At 53.9% G+C, this 19,013-nt stretch overlaps 2 protein-coding genes across 2 annotated transcripts in view; both read right to left on the bottom strand.

Annotated features, from left to right (window-relative positions):
• The window catches only part of CDS2 (CDP-diacylglycerol synthase 2), a 165,507-nt gene that overhangs the window by 124,652 nt on the left and 21,842 nt on the right, over positions 1–19,013 (bottom strand). The window lies entirely within an intron of this gene.
• On the bottom strand, positions 10,109–17,345 carry PROM2 (prominin 2). Its single transcript, XM_061478956.1, has 23 exons — positions 16,817–17,345; positions 16,584–16,633; positions 16,298–16,500; positions 16,076–16,196; positions 15,815–15,878; positions 15,637–15,726; positions 15,337–15,536; positions 15,179–15,253; positions 15,028–15,091; positions 14,777–14,920; positions 14,516–14,680; positions 14,027–14,469; positions 13,268–13,359; positions 13,106–13,190; positions 12,833–12,979; positions 12,650–12,721; positions 12,481–12,573; positions 12,316–12,369; positions 11,907–11,987; positions 11,634–11,702; positions 11,443–11,532; positions 11,146–11,252; positions 10,109–11,056 (listed from the first exon to the last, which is right to left on the bottom strand). Exons 1-23 carry the CDS (start codon positions 17,031–17,033, stop codon positions 10,993–10,995), a joined length of 2,790 nt encoding a protein of 929 aa, XP_061334940.1. The 5' UTR covers positions 17,034–17,345; the 3' UTR covers positions 10,109–10,992.

Genomic DNA, 19,013 nt, shown 5'->3' with positions numbered 1-19,013 from the left:
GCAGCCCAGCGCTGCACGGCGCGGGCAGCATCCGTCCGCCTTCCCTAGGGAATACCGCAGCTGGCGTTGGGGTTCACCCCACATCAGCCCTCCCGGCAGGTATGGGCAGGGGAGGCAATGCCGGCGACCAAAGGGGTGGCTGGAAAACGGAAAACCGCGCGGATGGTTTATCCAAGGAATATCAACGGGATCAGGAGGGTTTGGGGGTGGTTTGGAAACCTCTGGGTGGAGGCTTTGGGAGAGGAAAGGATGCAGTTGGCAACTGCAGCTCCAAATCTGTTATGCTGTGAAATAGATGCTCTGTGTGTTGGTGGATAGGAAATTCGACCAGGTTCAGCCATACAGGGGAAAGGATGGATCTGCCTTCCAAGTTTGTGTCACTCCAGGGGAGTAAAACTCCCTCCTGTGTAAACTGGTTGTGCTTTATGTTGGGGTGCCCCAATATTTCATGGGGGGAACATCACAGAAGGCAATAATGATATGGGATGCTCACGGCAAGCTGCGGGTTTTTAGCACCCTGTTTTGGAGGGTATGTGTGGCTGCAGAGACCTAAAGGGGATGGGGAGTTTTCCCATCCTTTAGGGTTAGGATGGGCTATAGGAAACAGGTCCATGGTGGTTGGGAGATGCAAATAAAGCTTGAAACTAATTGCATTGGGGCTCACTTTTGCCTGGCCATGCAATATAGCCAAAAATCCTTCCTGAGGTTTTGCTGCCTGGAATAGCCAGGTACCACTGTCCTGGTGATGCTCCCATCCTTGGACCACAGAGCACATCTGGCCATAAAGAGGATTTCCACCCTGCTGCTCCATGTGCTTGTTTATCCATCTGGCTGGATTATGTTAACATCCTCGTCACAACAGTATCTGTCTGGTAGGGAAATGGGTTGTGAATATTCATTTCTGGTGGGGAAAATGAACTAAAAAGAGCAGGATTAAGGTCAGCAAGCCTGGAGAAGCCCTTCCCTACAACACAGGCATGTTTATTCCCATGGGCAGATGGCTCCTGATTCCCTGGTTTTGGTTTAAATACTCTCCAGTGGGTTAGTTAAAATCCAAAGCTAGGAAAAGGAAAGAACACAGCACTGGGAATGGGATGGTTCAGGATTAATTCATCCATGGCTTCTAAAAATCAGGACTTTTTTCCATAATAATGTATTTCAGAGGAAGTTTTGGTCTTGTTTGGGGCAATACTGAAGCTCTGTTGGATCTCAGCCGCAAATGGAGCAGGAAAAGCCTATTGACTATTAAGTCTTAATTCCTCGTGGAAGTTAGCAGTGCTAAAACCACCCAAACCAGTAGATCCACAGCATCCATTTCACGTATCCACGTGCATCTCAGGGTAAAGCTTCTCCCAGCAGCAAGACAAGAGCTGCATTGATCTCCAATGGAGGTTTGGCCTTTCTCCATCCTCAGCCCAAGCAGCAGCAGGGGACAGAGGAAATAATGCACCATTAAGTGCAATGGGGGCTCGTGCCAGGTTAGAAAGCATTAATGGGATGGGGTTTTCTCGTAAGAGTTGGGAAGTGCTGACTTTGGTTTCACGATGGGCAGGGAAAGGACCCAGCTTCGCCTGACCCCACTTCATTGTTCCTCATTGATTTTGGTTTGCTTTAATTCATGCTAAATGCTTTTATTCACAGAGCTCTGGGCTTGGAGAGTTCACTGCAGCTCGCAAAGGCAGGGCAAGGCATTGAAATGGTTTTGGGGGGGATTCAGTGCAGTTTTGGGGTAAGTTGGGGGGGGTTGGAGGTAGGGATGAAGTCCCACAGCCCGTCCCCATCCTGCTGTCACTCCCTGGGGCTGGCAAAACCTGGGCTCCAGGGACAGCTACCACTCCATCAGGCTCTATTGTCCTGTGTCAGGGTGTCATTAACAACCTGAAGCCTCATCAGGGTATTTCACATTTCCTTGGCTGACAAGGGCTTTGTTACAGTCATTACATGTGATAAAGCCAGGCTGGGGCTCGCAGCGCTGCCCATTTTGGGTAGCAGAAGCGGTTTTCCATGTGTTTTCCAGAGAAATCTTCACCCACACACCATTATTCTGTGTTAAAATGCACCATCACGCAGCCATCGGTAGCATTTCTCCTTCGCTCTTAACAATTGTGAGGTTTCCTGTAAAAAGGGAAAGATAAAGGAGATAAAAAGACTCTATAAACCTTTAGCCTTTTGCTGTGGATGGAAACAGGCCAGGAGGCAAAACTGACAGCAGCGGGACATTAAATACATGCACTTCCAGAGTCTCACCAGCTACACAGCCCACACTAGCAGGGAGAAGTCCCAGCAGTTCCTTAATCCTGGAGGCACAACATGCCAGGACAGGAACCATCCCAGGGGGAAAAGCAAGCAACCCCAGCTTTCCATGCTCCATCCCATGCTGCTTCCAAGAGGGATTTGCTTTTGGGCCAGAGGGAAGTTCTAAAGCCAAAGGGTGGAAAGCTGGCATGGAAAAACGAAATCAGTGTGTGGCTGCTCTAGGAAATGGGGCTCATTGCAGCCGTGGTGCTGGGGATGAGCTTGTCCTCGCCCCTTATTCATCTGCTTTCCTCAATAGTGATGTCTTTGATGTATAGGGAGATGTGGCACTGGGTCCTGCACACATCTGCCTGATCCAGTGGGGGACAACTGAAAGGTGGTTTTGGGGAGAGAAAACAGTGAACAAGACAAGTGTTTTTCTTGTGTTTCAAAGACAGAGCTAGAGCCTTGAGGAAGAATATTCGCCATGGGAATTCAATGTGAACTTGGATCCAAAGGAGCGTGGGTCATGGAGGGAACCCCTGCAGTCCTGATCCAGCTCTGGGGCAACAGCACAAGGGGGACATGGAGCTGTTGGAGCGAGGCCAGAGGAGGCCATGGAGATGCTGCGAGGGCTGGAGCAGCTCTGCTCTGGAGCCAGGCTGAGAGAGCTGGGCTGGGGCAGCCTGGAGAAGAGAAGGCTCCTGAAGGGGAGACCTGAGAGCAGCTCCAGTGCCTGAAGGGGCTGCAGGAAACCTGGAGAGGGGCTTTGGGATATAAGGATATAGGGACAGGCCAAGGGGAATGGCTTTAACCTGCCAGAGGGGAGCTTTAAGCTCCCTTCCAACACAAACCAGTCTGGGATTCTATGATTCTATGAACTTTTCTTCTGCAGAGAGCAGCACCTGATCCATAAAACACTGGAGGCTGCACGCACCCTCCTTCCCTTCACTATTAGGCAGCCGTCCTAAAAAGGCTATAAATGTTCATCCAACTGCTGCAATCTGATTAGCAGTGTAATAACCTCTGCTCGTGTGCTAGCTGCTATTCCAGGCAGGGACATACGTAAGCTCCTTAGGGATGGGAGGGGAGGGACCCTCCCTGGCCTCAGGCTGATGACTTCCTAATGCACTGCGACTTTGGAAGATCACCTGCATGGGACACAGCTCACAAATATGTGCCTTTGACCTCTCCCGGGTTGGCAGCATCACTTGGGTGCTAGAAGGCAAAATAACAGCTTTCATTATATATATATTATATATATATATCCTTTTATATATATATAAAGGGAATGAAAGAGGGTAGCAGATAGGGAAGACTCCATCTGGGATCAGTCAATGGGCTGAACCTGTCTTCTCCCCCATAGGGATGCCCATTGGGTAAGAGCTTTGTCTTCTGTGCATGCAATGACCAGCTCACAGTAGCTATTAGTGGTTATAGTCTGGTTGTGCATCTCTTCAAGTTTGGTTTTCCAAACAGCCTATATATATATATATATATAGGCTCTTTTGGAAGTACTTTTCCATTTTGGAATAAGCACTGGTAATAAAAATGCTTTGAAAGGAGGAAAACAAATCAAATTTGGCTATTTCAACCTGCTCAAGTGGAAGGTGTCCCTGCCCATGGCAAGGGGCTGCAACTGGATGAGCTTTAAGGTCCCTTCCAACGCAAACCATTCCATGACTCAGTTTGAGCCTTCCCCCTGCCAGCTGGATGATGGGAAACGGGAGCAGTAAGTCATGCTTGTTCAAGGAAGACGTTTGCTCTCTGATCCTGCTTCATTCCAGCTCTTGGTTTAAAAATAACCTGCTTGGGAGCAGCCGCTGCGGGACACGCTGGGTCTGTGCCTCTGGGCTGAACAATTCCCTTCTGTGTGCTGGGGAATGAGCAATGGGAAGAGCCGTAACCCTGCACAGAAAGGGTTTGTTATGTCCTTTCGTGTCAATAAACCCCCTGGTTTCCAGGCAGGCAAAGCCAGCTCCGAATGGGGGCTCTTTTACACCACGGTGCCCTTCCATAAAGCTGGAGGAGCCCTCACTTCCCCAGCGAGGCTCTAATGCAGCTTCCCATCAACTTCCCCCATACCCAGGAGCTGGCTCCTGCGCAGGAAAAGCTGAATACAGCTCTTTTCCTTCGGCAGCAGGGTTTGTGCTCTGTGACTCACCACGAGGCTTCCCTTTGCCTCTCTGCCATGTATTTTTAACCTGTGATCCCCTTGGAAGACTTTCCGAGCTCGGAGCATGACACAACACGGCTGGGCTGAGGTCACCTCCTTCGAAATAAACCGGAGCACAGCCAGGATGGGCGAAGGTGCTCCCATTGTCATTGCTTTGACATCAGTCACCAGTGCCAGCCTCCCATCCTGCTCTGGGGAGTGGCTCCTACCCCGGGATGCCTCAGCCGTGTGCCAAGAGCTTGTAGGAACGTGCTGAAGGCCCAGCTGATGTGTTTAAATGTGTTCGCCAAGTGGAGCCGCGGGCAGGAGCATCCTCTTTTGGAGGTGTCATGGGTGGAAGGATCGTGCCGCAATCCTTGGGGCTCCCTGTGGAGTCCTGGCTGGGTTGCATTGGGAAAGGGGGAGGAGAAATCAGTTTTCCCAGTGGGAAAAGGGGGAGATGGGGGAGATGGGGAGAGCTGAACGCCAGGAAACGGAGAGAATTGTTTGATTTTTCAATTAAAAACCAAAACCAAGTCAAACAATAGACAGAAACAGGGACCAGATTGGAGACTGGCATGTATTTAAAGGAGCAGTTTAATCTTTTCTCTTTGTTATAGATTTTTCTTTTAGATCCAATAATATTGGTTCAGGTCTTCACCTTATTTATTCACCTGAGAACAAATCAAACTGCTACATCCCATGACTCATCCCTAACTCGTGCTCCATGAGGATGAGCTGATTAAACCCAACTCACTCACTAAATAGCAATGCAAATCCTCTTAGCTGAGCCGGTGAGTATGTCTCCACCCTGTTTTTCCCCTCGCCCTCCATAGGAAGCATTCCCAGGGTTGGGGCTGTCTTGATGAGGTTTCATCCCCTTTTTCCCCTGGTGGAATAACCAAAACCAAAGTGGGCTTGGGAAATGGGTGCCTATGGGGGAAATCTGGCCAGAGTCTTAGCCATTGGAGTTTAAAATGTATTGAAACAGTTCCAAGTATCATGTGCATCTTTACATCCATTTGGGAGCATCTTCCAGCTGGGTTGTCAACCCAAAACCACACGTGGTTTAGTCCAAAGCTTTTCTTTCCCCTAAAGCAACAAATTAAAAGGGCTTCATAAAGCTTATGCTGAGGATCAGCCTGACATTACATACCAAAGAGACATTATATGCCAAATATTCAAGCATCGTATGCCAGATCTGCTCCGTATGTGTCATTCTCTGCCCTTTTATCTTGGAAGGGGAGCTGCTGATGGGGGCAAGCTTTACCAGTGCCTGCGTGGGAGCAAGAACAAGGCAACAATCACTGCCTGGTGCAAGGAAAAGCCCAGGGAGAGATGAGGCTGCTCTGAAGACGCTCAAGATGCTCATGCAGAGTTGTCATGGGCACGATCCTCTCCGTAGTCATCTCCATGGCTACCTCAGCTTGCAAGCGATGTAGGAGCAGCGTTGTTAGCCTAAATGCTGCCTGCTCCCTCTTGGCTGGTGGAAATAAGTAATGCTTGGATCATCCAAAGGAGTTATCTCCAGGGATGACGGCTGGTTTTTAGCTGGCAGCTGTGATTGCAGAGGTTTTTCTTAATGAAAAACTGAGATTTGTAGCATCTCCCCTAAGGTGTTTCTATGCTGGGTGCACAAGTGCATGATGAGCTCAGCTGAGGCTCAGGGGGTTTTGCCTGCCCTTAGCCAATTCAACTGGAAAACCCAGCTAATATTCCTGCTTCTGAGCCAGGCTTCTGCTAGGGGAATGCTTACCTTAAGAAACAAAGCTGTGTATAGATAAGGAAGTTGAGCTTTGACTGTGAGGTGAGAAGGAAACATTTTTAAATGAGGTTTTTTCACCTATCTAGTGATTTTTCTTGGTAAACAGCAGCCAAGCCTATGCACAGTGGGGCATTCCTGTTAATGCAGCCTGGAGCTGAGAGGTGCTGGCTTTAGGGGCAGAGATGCCAGAGCCAACAACTCCCCTAAAAGTTGTCTCCTTCATTTTATTTCTTTATCTTTTCCAAAACCATTCCCAACACTGTGGCTCACGGCCTGCTTGGAGAAAGCCAGGATTAGATGGGATCTAAGGCAGAAGCTCTTCCCTGTGAGGGTGCTGAGGCGCTGGCACAGGGTGCCCAGAGAAGCTGTGGCTGCCCCATCCCTGGCAGTGTTCAAGGCCAGGTTGGACACAGGGGCTTGGCGCAAGCTGCTCCAGTGGAAGGTGTCCCTGCCCATGGCAGGGGTTGGAGCTGGATGAGCTTTAAGCTCCCTTCCAACCCGAACCAGGCTGGGATTCTATGCTTCTATGTTAAATCTGCACAGAGGGCTTGAATTACAAGGGCAGAAGCCCACAGGCCATCAAGAACAAGACACCGGAGGTGGCAAGCACAGCCTGCAAAGCGTTTAAAGACAGAAGAAACTGGTTTATCAGATGATGAACATAAACCTTACTATGTGCCCACATGGGGGAACGACACCGGGGGACAAACCCCAGCTTAGGGAAAAGTGGTTTTGCTCCAGTGATGGGCAAAGAGATTTGGTTTTAATCTCAACAAGAGAGAAACCAGACCCAAAGCTGCATCTGGTTGAACTCGGCTCCATCGTGCCCTTTTGCCAGCAGCTCCAGTCACGCTGGCCTCCTGCTTGTTTTTCAGTGCATTTCTCAGCAAGCCCAGAGGGACTGCACAGAGAATAATGATCAAAGGCCAGAAACAGGAGGAAATGAGTTTTGCATTCACAGCAGCGGGTCAGGATACGCTGCTTATCCTGAGCTGGGCCAAACTGTTCACACCAGGCTTGGTGCGAGGGGGTTTCCTGCAAGCAAAGCCCCGTCCACAGCCATTAAATGCAATGAATAATCTGCGCTAATAATACAACAGAGCTGCTTGTTCCGGGGGTGTTTTCTTGTCCATATTCTGGCCTGAAATACCCGTGTTGTCCAAGATGCTGTTGTGGTATCAATAATCCAAGGAGCTTGTCATGTGAAAGCTAAAGGAAGCCAGAGCAAAGCCTCTGGGACTTGACTCCTCACAAAGCTGAGCTTGTTTGGGAGCCTGGTTATTCTGCTAAGGATTCATTAGCTAATCCACTGCTCAAAAAGGAAGGAAAGCTGGCTATAATCATGGCAATTCCTCAGCTGAGATTTAATGGAATAAAGCTGAGAATTGGGGTCTTACGGCTCCCTTATTAATTGCTACAGCTCCCCTGTACAAATAACCTCAAAATGAACATTTCTAGGGACTGGGGTGGGATTGAGCCCTTCGTGGCAGCTGTTTTGTGTCTGAGCTCTCTGAGCTGTTTCCAGGGGATGATGCGAAAAGCAGATGGAAGAGGTCACGGGTGGTTTTCGGGAGCTAAGAAAGGAGGTCGTGCTCCTTGGAAAATGGGGAGAAGAAGAAAGAAAGGAAATGAAACAACAATAGTAAACCTGGAGCCTATTTTCATTCCACCTCCTTCCATTCAGCTTCAGGAATAGGCTGGTTCTGGCAAAGGCTTTTCCTGTATTTCTCCTTAGTTCCGGGAATAGAGAAGAGCGATTTATGCCTTGAAATAGGTGGTGGTGGGGAACCACACCTGGGCTGAGCAGGGCTGCAGCCCCAGCTCTTTGAATTATTGATCTTATGTATATTAATTATATATATGAGTTCTCGGGGCCAGCAGGGAGAGCAGGAGGAGGATGCGCTGAGTGAGCTGTCGCAGGAGTTGGGTTTCAAGCAAGGAGGATTTGAGAAGGGGAACGGTTTAATCAACACCAGTTTAGTTAAGCCCTTAGAAGCGCATAGGCCACAGATGCCGCACAAACTGCGACAGGGAAACATGATGGAGGAGATGGTACCCACTTTGCACAGCAGAAAAACACATCCAGGAGTGGAAATGGGCTCACTTCAGTCTTTAACTCACCAGTACAAGTCATCAAGAGGAGGGAAGGTGGGAGAGCCTATGCGAGGGGGTCACTTTGGGGAGGGAGCTGAGGTTGATCATACCCCGTGACCTTGCTTTGGGGGAGGAATCTGGCCCCAGCTTTCCTATTTTTCCCTTTTTTCCTAAAAAAATCAAGTGCCTCCAGTTGGTTTAGGACAATTTTCTGGGTTATTTATTAGTGATTTACTATTAACTCAGAGCTACGACTGCTCGCATTTTAATCCATCCACCCCCCAGGCTGGACATAGCGCTGTAATATATATATATATACATGTATATGTATACATGTATATATATATATACTGTAATATATATATTACAGTGGTGACCAGGTGTATTTATAATACACATCTATTTTGGGGTGAATTCCTCTGTTATTCATTACTTATCTATGTCCTCATCTGTTAATTATTGTGACCCAGCTACAAGAAATAACTTCAGGAAGAAGAGCCAGCTGAGTCCAGCTTCTTATCACTGCCTGTTACCGTTTCTTAACCAAAAAGGAAATCAGCTTAACAAGTATTATACCATTTATGTTGCTGTATAAAGTAGATACTCCTAGCATCACGGAATGGGTTGGGTTGGAAGGGACCTTAAACCCATCCAGTTCCAACCCCTTGCCACAGGCAGGGACACCTTCCACTCGAGCAGGTAGCTCCTAGCCCCGCCAACCATCACATTGCTTCCTGATGTGCTGAGGACACTCCTGGGCATGGTTGTTCCTGCAGACATCCTCCTTTGGGCTTCAGCTCCCCGATTGCCTTTAGCCAAAAGCCTTTGCAATGCTGACCTCTGCAGGGTAAATACCGAATAAAGCAGGTGGCTCCAGGCAGCAAGAACCTCAGCGGTGCACGAAGCAAGAGGGGTTGTGCTTTATTGCTGTGGGTAGCAATAACCTTGTAATGATCGGGGGGGTATCACTTGGAAGGGTGGAATTAGAGAAAATTGGGGTCTAACAAATTGTAGCATTATAGAAACACCTTTTTTTTTTTAGGGTAAAATAGAGGGGTTTAGGGTAAAATATAGTTTCACAATCTGCTCTCTTAGAGGAGCAATGGAGGGTGGAGTGGAAACACCCCTGTTGCTCCCTGCAGGGATGGGAACTGGATGGTACCATGCAGCTGATAAGCCACATAGCAGCTGTCAAATGGAAAACAGAAGAGAAGATGTGCATGTCTGAGCCAGCAGCTGTGGTGAAACCACTTTCCTTAGGTGAACCTTGCTCATTGTAATATGCATTCACACCTCCATCCCAAAGTTACCCACCTCCAAGGTACAGCCACACCTCACCGAGCGTGGGCTTCATGGTTTTTAACAGTTCTATCTTGAAGTGAAGAGAGGATTTTACACCAATCCATAACAGAATGACTGGAGTCACTGAAACTCCATCAAGTGCAGTCCTGGTGTCCCCAGCGTGAGGACATGGAGCTGTTGGAGCAAGTCCAGAGGAGGCCACGAGGATGCTCAGGGGCTGGAGCAGCTCCTGTATGGAGCCAGGCTGAGAACATTGGGGCTGGAGAAGAGAAGCTGCGTGGAGAGCTCAGAGCAGCTTCCAGTGTCTGAAGGGGGTTACAAGGACGCTGCAGAGGGGCTCTTCATCAGGGACTGGAGGGATAGAACAAGGGGTGAAGGGTTCAAACTGAAACAGGGGATGTTCAGGTTGGAGATAAGGCAGAAGTGATTTATGTGAGGGTGCTGAGGCGCTGGCACAGGGTGCCCAGAGAAGCTGTGGCTGCCCCATCCCTGGCAGTGTTCAAGGCCAGGTTGGACACAGGGGCTTGGAGCAAGCTGCTCTAGTGGAAGGGGTCCCTGCCCGTGGCAGGAGTTGGAGCTGGAGGAACTTTAAGCTCCCTTCCAACACAAACCAGTCTGGGATTCTATAAAGGGAATGAAAGAGGGGAGCAGATAGGGAAGACTCCATCTGGGATCAGTCAATGGGCTGAACCTGTCTTCTCCCCCATAGGGATGCCCATTGGGTAAGAGCTTCTGTTCACTCAATGACTAACTCACAGTAGCTATTAGTGGTTATAGTCTGGTTGTGCATCTCTTCAAGCTTGGTTTTCCAAAAGGCATCTTATCACCAGCATCTCTGAACCTTATCCTGTCACAGCCCACTGGGCTTCCCTGGGAGGGGGGCAGAGCCATAAACTACCTTCAGTGTACCCCCCCACACACACCTTAATCAGCAGGTTTGACCCCACCTCTAATTAAGCACTAATTGACAGCACCCTGCTGTCACCCCCACCTCCAAGGCCTGAATGGTTCCCAATGGGAACAGGAGGAGATAGTGGCCACGACACAAAGAGTCAGAAGTGGGTTTGACTGGTAAGGACTTTAATGTGCCAGTGTGGGGCAGCGGGCGGGTGTCCTACCCATGGGTCTGCTAGGGGTACACCAGTGGTTACTGGGAGCTGTGGGGGGCCTTCCTGGATCATCTGGGAGCATCCCTGATGGGTGCTCAGACCCCGAAGGTGGCCGAGGGGGAGACATCTGAAGGAGACCCCAGAGCATGGAGATGAGTGTCCCGCACCCGGGAAGGATGCTCAGACCCCAAAGGACACCGAGGAAGAGACGTCAGAGTGGACCCAAGCCCTGTGAGACGTCGGAGGGACCTGGAGCTCTGCAGTGCTTGGGCACGGGTTTGATGGGAGCTCCAGGAGCACAGGGAATGCTGCTGCACCCGGCAGGCCCCCGGCTAGAGCTTGAGCGCTGTGACACGGGGGATGTGGAAGGGACAGGTCTCCTCTGACCCTGTAGAGCTGCAGAAGGAGAAGGAGAGATCATCAGGGCATCAAGGAGGAGCCCACATCTCCCTCCCTGCAGCTCCCACCCCATGTGCAGTGCTTACATGAGCCGGTTGCGGATGGGTCGGAAGTGTTTGGTGAGCCTGATGGCGAAGATGATGTTGGGGATGAGGAAGAAGGTGCAGCATCCCAGGCTGAACCAGAAAGCGTTCTGCAAGGAGAGAGCATGGGGATCCCTGCTGAGCTGTGTGGGGAATGCTCGTCTCCAGGCTGAACATTCCCAATGTTCTCAGCCTGGCTCTATACAGGAGCTGCTCCAGGCCCTGAGCATCCTCATGGCCTCCTCTGGACTCCATGTCCTTACACTGGGATAACATAAGGGTAACACCAGTTATCCTTACCCAGGGGTCAGCGATGCGGTCGCACAGGATCACCCGCCCGTTGTCCAGCGCCGTGGCGAGCGGCTGACACGAAGCCACATCCTCCCTCAGCTGCCAGAGGAAGTGGAGACAAGGGATAATCCCATTCCTGCCTTTGGGAGCTGCATCTCGGCTCAGCGAGGGGCTCCCAGTCCCGAAGGATCAGCACCTACCGTCTGCCCGACCCAGTTCAGGTACTGGGTGAAGTACCGCAGCTCCCTCCTGGTGAAGCAGCCGATCTCCTAGGCAAAGGGAAGGCAGCGTGGAAAGCCGGAATCACGCTTCCCATCCCTGCTCCAACCAGCCCCGGGCTAACACCAGGCTTGGAAACAAGGACTGGAAGCCTCAGGTGCCACTTGACCCCTTGCAGCGCCTCGTTCCCACTCTTTCATTCCAGCCCCAGGGAATTTTGTCCCCCCTTGAGGGCATATCCTGCCCCTGCTCACCTGCCGGAGGATCTGCTGGGCTTGCACAGGCAGCCGGGCTTCCACCGAGGCTATGGTGGCCAATGTCGTCCTCACCCGCTCCTAGGGAAGCACGGGAAGGGCAAAGCATCCTTAGAGCACCCGGCAGCAGGATGGGTGCCCCGAGGGTGCCTGAAGCAGGGTAAGAACCACAGAGCTTCCAGATGGTTGTGGGATACTGGGGAAAGAGGGGCCTGCTCCAAGCAGAGAAAACCCTTGGCAAGAGGGAATGCCATCGGATGCTCCTGTTGGGAATGCTGAAATGCCCTTAGGGTGATTTACAGATCTAAGCACCAGAGGAGACGATGTTTTCCCTGGCTCTCCCATCACCCAGCACTGGGTTTTTGGGACCCATTGGGCATTTCCAAGCTGGAAGAAACCACGCAAGTACCTGGAGGTGCGGAGCCAAGCGGGACAGGAACTGGACGCTCTCTCCCAGCTTCTCCTGTGGGACAGGGAGGTGAGAAGGGTTCCAAAGCTCCATCACCCCATTGACATGGACACCACCAGGCAGACACCAGCAGCACCATGAGCCACCGACCCAACACGCACTCACCACCAAGGCTTCCTGTGATTGCACCGTGGAGTTCTGCATCTGCCATAGGGCCCGAGCCTCGGCAGCCAGGCGCCCCGCCACCGTGCTGTTCCTCTGTGGGGGGACACAATGGGGTGCGGATGCCCCTATGGGCTTGAAGGCAGCTCCTGATGCCCTCCCCATCACTCACCTGCATCTTCTGCAGCCCCTCGAGGCTCCTCGCCAAGCCGGGGAGGCTGGTCTGCACCACCGGCTTCCTCATCTGCGGGAAGATGGACTTGGTGCCAGATGCAATTCCAACCCTGGAAGCTGGTCCTGGCATGGTTGGGCTGCATCCTGCCCGTTGCAGCAAGGACCACGAGCATCCCCTCACCTCCTCCTGGAAGCGCCCGTAGTCCACCTCATCCACACCGCTGCGGGCGAAGGTCTCCAGGTCCTGCCTGCCCTCGCTGCGGAGGAGCCGCACATCACCCAAGCGCGCTGTGAAGTCAGCCAGGCGCTTCTGGAAGTCAGCCGTGTACTGGGGTGGTGGCATGGATGTTATGGAGCCGGGCACGGGAGAGCCAGACCTTCCCCCTGTATCCCCACTAAAGCTCATGCCATCCCCATGGCATCCCCATAAGCTTTGCCTGGACCCAACCCTCACCTTGGGGGTTTTTAGGTGCTCATCCAAGTCGTAAGCCCTGTCGAGCTGCAGCACCTCCCACAGCCCTGCACCGCTCTTGCACTCCCTGGAAGGCAAAGGGATGTGACCCCAAATCAGCCCTCCCGGTGTGGAAGGGCAGAGCGGGGCTCCTGCGGTACCCACCGGTACGTGGTGCTGAGGTTGGAGTCCCGCCTGAGGTTGAGCTGGCGGGTGAGGTTCATGGATGGAGGCAGGTTCCCAGGGGTGTCGATGAACTGGGATAAGCAGGAGGAAAAAGAGGGTCATGGTTGTGATTTTGGGGTGTTCTGGCCTCACAGTTGCATGTTGGGGTTACCCCATCCCAGCCAGAGCTGGTCTTGCTGCAGTGATCTCCAGAGCCTCACTGGGTGGTGTTCAGAGGGAAAGCAGAGCACAGCCCCATGTCTCCATGTGTAAACCCATGGGACAAACTCTGATCCCACTCCCAACTCCTCTCTGAGCCCCATCGCAGCCCAAAGCACCCTCCCAGTCCCCAAGGACCAGGGAACGGGGTCCTGCAGGTAGGAGCATCATCATCTCAAGTGAACGAACAGCACAAGGGCAATTTCCTGCTGCTGATGCAAATCCAAGGTCCTAATCCTAGCCTTAATCTGCTGGGTGCGGTGGGGCTTTTCTGAATGGGTTTAAGAGGGAGGACACAGAGCATTTGGAGGCATTTTGGGGCATGCAAACAGAGATCTATGGGGTGATGGGTGGATCATAGAATCATGGAATGATTTGGGTTGGAAGGGAACTTAAAGCTCATCCAGTCCCAACCCCCTGCAACGGATGGGGACACCAGAGAGGAGCTTCTTCCTTATCTTCAACCTGAACCTCCCCTGTTTGGGTTTGAACCCATCACCCCTTGTCCTCTCTCTAGGACACTCATGCATGGCCACCCACCTTATAAATCTCCTGGTTGACCCAGTTCCTGCAAACCAGCGTCTGAATGTTGCCCCCGACCAGGAAGGTGGCGAAAACCAGGAGGACGAGGAGCCAGGAGAACAGGAAAGCCAGGCCCACGCCGCTGAAAGAGGGAGAGGAGGCGCCAGCGGCTGCTTTACAGACCCAAGAGGGCAGAAAGGCTTGTGGGGACCTGCCGGAAGCCCCACGGCTCCTTCCCGCGCCCGGGCACGCCGGGTTGCTCGGGAAGGGGTGTGCCGGGCAGCGGGAACGGGGCGCGGGAGCTGCCAGATCCCAGGGAGGAGCCGCTGCTCCCAAACCTGCCGGCACAGGCGGTGGCTTCAAACGCCTTTCGGCACAGCCTGTCCCTCCCTTGGCTTTGCCCTCTCTGTATTTTAAGGGGGTGAGATGCCAAGATGCCAACAGCCCCCCCCCCCCCCCCCCTCCCCAGCGCCCAGGTTGATGCTTACACCAGGAGGAATTTGGCACCAGCTTCTCCTCGGCACTCGTAGTCGCTCGGGTCCTCCCGCTTGGAGAGCCCGTACGCACCCAGTGCCATCCCCGCCACGTTGCAGGCGAGGATGAGGAGGATGATGGAGCACAGCACCGTGCCCGCGATCCACCTGCAGGACAGAGCAGCCTCGAGATGTGGGGCTGGGGGACCAGCCGGGGTTTGGGGTAGGGGTCAGCACCCATCACTGCTGCACCCGTCCATGCTCCCCCTCCAGTGTCACCTGTACTGCTCAAAGCGCTGCACCTCCCGGAGGTACGGCTGGCTCCGGTCCTCTGCCTTCATCAGCGCTTCGCTCACGGGCCGGGTGTAGTCATGGAGGGGGAAGCTGTCAGCGATGGACTGGACCTTCTCTGTCGTGCGGGCCATCTCATCCCGCAGATCTGCGAGGACAAGGCCATGCAAGGGATGGATGGTCCCCAGATCCATCCATTATGGGATTATTCACCCCATAGAGGGTGTCCCTGCTCAGTCCACCCATGCCACTCACCTTGGATGACCTGCGCCATGCGCTCCACAGCCAGCTCGGGGATGGAGTTGAAGGTGCCGTTGCCCTGTGAGGAAAGAATGGATGCTGAGTGACTTGGATGGGGCTGCCCATCCAATGGGGACCCCCTTGCTTCACTATAACCCCCCCAAACCTGGCGAATCATCTCCGCAAAGTCACTTCGGGGCAGCCCAGCCAGCGCCTTCAGAACCTTCTCCACCGACGGCACCTTGGAATGGGAGAAGCAACCATGAATCCCGGCACTTGCCGGAGCAGTGCTGTTGGTGGGTGACCAGCACCGTGTCCCAGCACCTTGCCATAGTCAGCGCCCAGCTCCAGGCTCTGTGCCCTGCCCAGGACGCTGGCGCAGGAGGTGCAGCGCGGGTCATCCAACAACGCTACCACGCGGCGCCGCCGCTCCCGCAGCACCGGGTCCAGCTCATCCCGCGCCACCGCCAGCGCCCGCGCCGTCTGCTCCAGGATCTGTAAATGGTGCAGCGAGGTCTGTAGGTCTTAAAGAGAAAGCCCAGGGCTAGGTCACGCTGCTCTGCTCGGCCACCTCCGGCGAGGCTTTGGCACCGACCCCAAGGGAGCACCGCGCTCGCCCGGTACCTCCAGCCCTGTCCTGCAGCTCTGCCAGCGCCGCGTAGGTCATCGCCTTCAGTTGCGTGTGGATGGAGAGCCCCACGCTCCGGCTGAGCCCTGCAAGGCAATGGGCACCCTGTGAGCATCTCATCCCGGTTGGGAGCTGGCAATAGGACCTGTCAGTGCTCGGCGCAGTTTTGCTTACCGCCCAGGTCGGAGGTTATCTGCTGTCGGGGCACCTCGAACTGATCCACCACCATCTGCACCCCCTGCCAGCAGAGATGAACCGGTCGGCCAACGGGGAGCAGCCACAGGGAGGGGAGGAAGCCCAATGTTTCCATTCAAAATGCATTCATAATGCAGCCATGCCACCTCCTTTCACCTCCCACGCTATTCCAGGAGGGAAACGCAGCCATCCCTGGGCTGCGCCCCATGCCAGGGTGGAGAAAGCCACTTGGGGACATACCTGGGGGACCTTGGCGATGTGCTGCCGCAGCGTGCGCAGGGTGCTTGGCACAGCCCCAAGTCCCGGCTCCATCTGCACCTTCACCCTCTGGCTGGTGACAAAGGCACAGATGACGCTGGCCCTGCCGGGGATGAGCAAGAGGTGATGGAGCTGCTCCTCCCGGACCCATAGGATGGGGTTTAGGGTGAGGGTGCAGGGATGTGGGGTGCTGTGGGGACTCACAGGATGATGAGGGAGGTGAGGGACAGGCAGCCCAGCAGGCAGTGCCGGCGGCAGCCCAGGGAGCGCCGATGGGCACGCAGGCGGCCCCCGCACCGTCGCCGGCTCCGGCAGTAGCAGAAGCACATCCCGGCCATCGGCACGGCCACGGTGAAGAGCAGAGCCACCGCAGCGCAGACAACGTAGCCCAGTTCATACTGCACCACCTGCGTGATGGGAGACCCCGCTCAGCACCGGTACCGGCTGGGTACCATTCCCATGGGATCTGTACCCCAACATCCCAGCTCACCTGCGATGTCTGCACCGAACTGGGGTTGTTCAGGGCTGCCCTGAGCAGCTCTGCAAGAGAAATCATGGCACCGGTAAGAGGTCCAACCCCATGCACCCCCAACCCTCCCGGGGGTGATGGAGACACCATCCTCCTCCTCCATTGGAAAAGACCTTTAAGCTCATCAGCTCCATGAATTGGCTCAGCCCCCCCACCCGGAGCAGATCCATGCGGATCCCGGCTCTGTGTCTCACCTGTGGGCAGCGGGTTCTGCTGGATGAGGTCCAGGCAGCGCCGCACGAGGCCGTAGAGGGGATCGAGCGAGCTGGGCACCCGGTGCAGCGCCGGCACCCGAATCTCAGCGTGGGTATCAGTGAAGCGGAGGACACCGCCGGGGCCGGCGTTGTGGCATTGCTGGGTACCAGCAGGACGCAGCAGTGCCCAAGCCAGCAGCAACCCGGCTGCGCGCATGGCGAGGAGAGAGCCGGAGGGGCTCCGTCAGCCTGCGAGCGGGCAGAAGGGCATTCCCGGCCCCGGATACCCGCTCCGGCTCGGTGTGCTGCTCCGGGAAACCTGCCTGACGGGTCAAAGCCCAGACGCTGCCGTGGCTTGTTCTCTTGACGGGCTCCCCGGGGCGGCTGCGTTGGAGGCGTCTCCCAAACTATCCCAGGCTTGTTTCACAACCCCCTGCATCCCTGAGTCACCGCCGCGGGGTCCCCGTGGTCCAGGTTGCTCCCAAAGCCTCATCGGGGTTTTGGTGGCTGCGAACCCCCCCTGTCTTCAGGCTGGGTGGGTGCTGATCCCAACACAGCCACCTTCGGGGCTGGGATTTGGGCATTACTTAGGTGGGAAAGCCCTTAATGGTGGATCTACAGACTGGGGTGCCCATGGGGCAGAATCGCCCTTTGCAAAAGCATCCTAGGATCTGGGGTAGCAACGGGAAGGGAAAAGGAAAACAAGGGGGAACACATGGAAAGGGCCAGTGAGTCCCGGCCGGTGATCCTGCTCCATAGCCACGCATGAGATGAGTTTTCCAGGCTCAGCCAGTCCCTGCCTCGCACCCCGAGGCGGCCAAGGCTCCTTCCCAGGGCCAGATCCTGCTCGCCAACATGGGCCAAGCAGTAATTACAGGGCTCAGCTGGAAAGGAAGGAGGTTGAACCTGATCTCCCCAGTGCGGGGGGAGCAGCCCCGTGTGCCCAGACGGCCACAGGGCACACTAAGAGCAGGGCCCCCGCTTGGCCGGTGAGTCGAGCCGGCCCTTCCCCATCACCGGCTGCTGTTGCTTCCCTCCTCCCAGCACTGATGCTAATCCAGTGGTTTCCCTCCCTCTGGAAAAGGGGGGTTTCTGCCAGAGTTTTTCCAGGCTGGGCACAGGGAGGTGCTCCCCAACACCCGCTTGGGAGTGAGATGCTGTGGGCTGGAAAATCCTGCCCAGGCTTGGCTGAGTCCCTGCCCTGGGATAAAGCTCCCAGGGCCAGCGATGTGTGGAGTCTGGGGGGTGCTGGTGTGCACAGTGCATACATATATGTGTATGTATGTATATATGTATGTATATGCATGTGTATACATATATGTATGTGCATATGCATATGTATGTGTATGTGTATGTATGTATATATGCATATGTATGTATATATGCATGTGTATGTATATATGTATGTATATATGTGTGTGTATGTATATGTATGTGTATATATGCATATGTATGTATATATGTATGTATATGTATGTGTGTATGTATATGTATGTGTATATATGCATATGTATGTATATATGTGTGTATGCATACGTATGTATATATTTGTATGCATATGTGTCTGCATATGGGAAAGCAGCCCCAGCTGCTCACACTGGTACTGGCGTGCCGCTGATGCTAGTGGTGCCAGTGATGCTGATGTCAGTGAATGCAGCCACTGATGCCAGTACCAGTGATGCTGATACCGGTGATGCCAGCGATGCCAATGCCAGTGAGTGCAGTCACTGATGCCAGTACCAGTGATGCTGATGCCAGTGAGTGCAGTCAGTGATGCCAGTACCAGTGGTGCTGATACCGGTGATGCCAGCGATGCCGATGCCAGTGAGTGCAGTCAGTGATGCCAGTACCAGTGGTGCTGATACCGGTGATGCCAGCGATGCTGATGCCAGTGAGTGCAGTCAGTGATGCCAGTACCAGTGATGCTGATACCGGTGATGCCAGCGATGCTGATGCCAGTGAGTGTAGTCAGTGATGCCAGTACCAGTGGTGCTGATACCGGTGATGCCAGCGATGCTGATGCCAGTGAGTGCAGTCACTGATGCCAGTACCAGTGATGCTGATACCGGCGATGCCAGTGATGCTGATGCCAGTGAGTGCAGCCACTGCTGCCAGTACCAGTGATGCTGATACCGGCGATGCCAGCGATGCCGATGCCAGTGAGTGCAGTCAGTGATGCCAGTACCAGTGATGCTGA

Source organism: Pezoporus flaviventris, unplaced genomic scaffold, assembly GCF_033815535.1.
Source record: "Pezoporus flaviventris isolate CSIRO_AGI_PZ_B2104156 unplaced genomic scaffold, CSIRO_AGI_Pfla_v1 ptg000138l, whole genome shotgun sequence".
Lineage (NCBI taxonomy): Eukaryota > Metazoa > Chordata > Aves > Psittaciformes > Psittacidae > Pezoporus > Pezoporus flaviventris.
The sequence above is the reverse complement of the archived record's forward strand: the minus strand, read 5'-3'. Positions and strand labels throughout refer to the sequence as shown.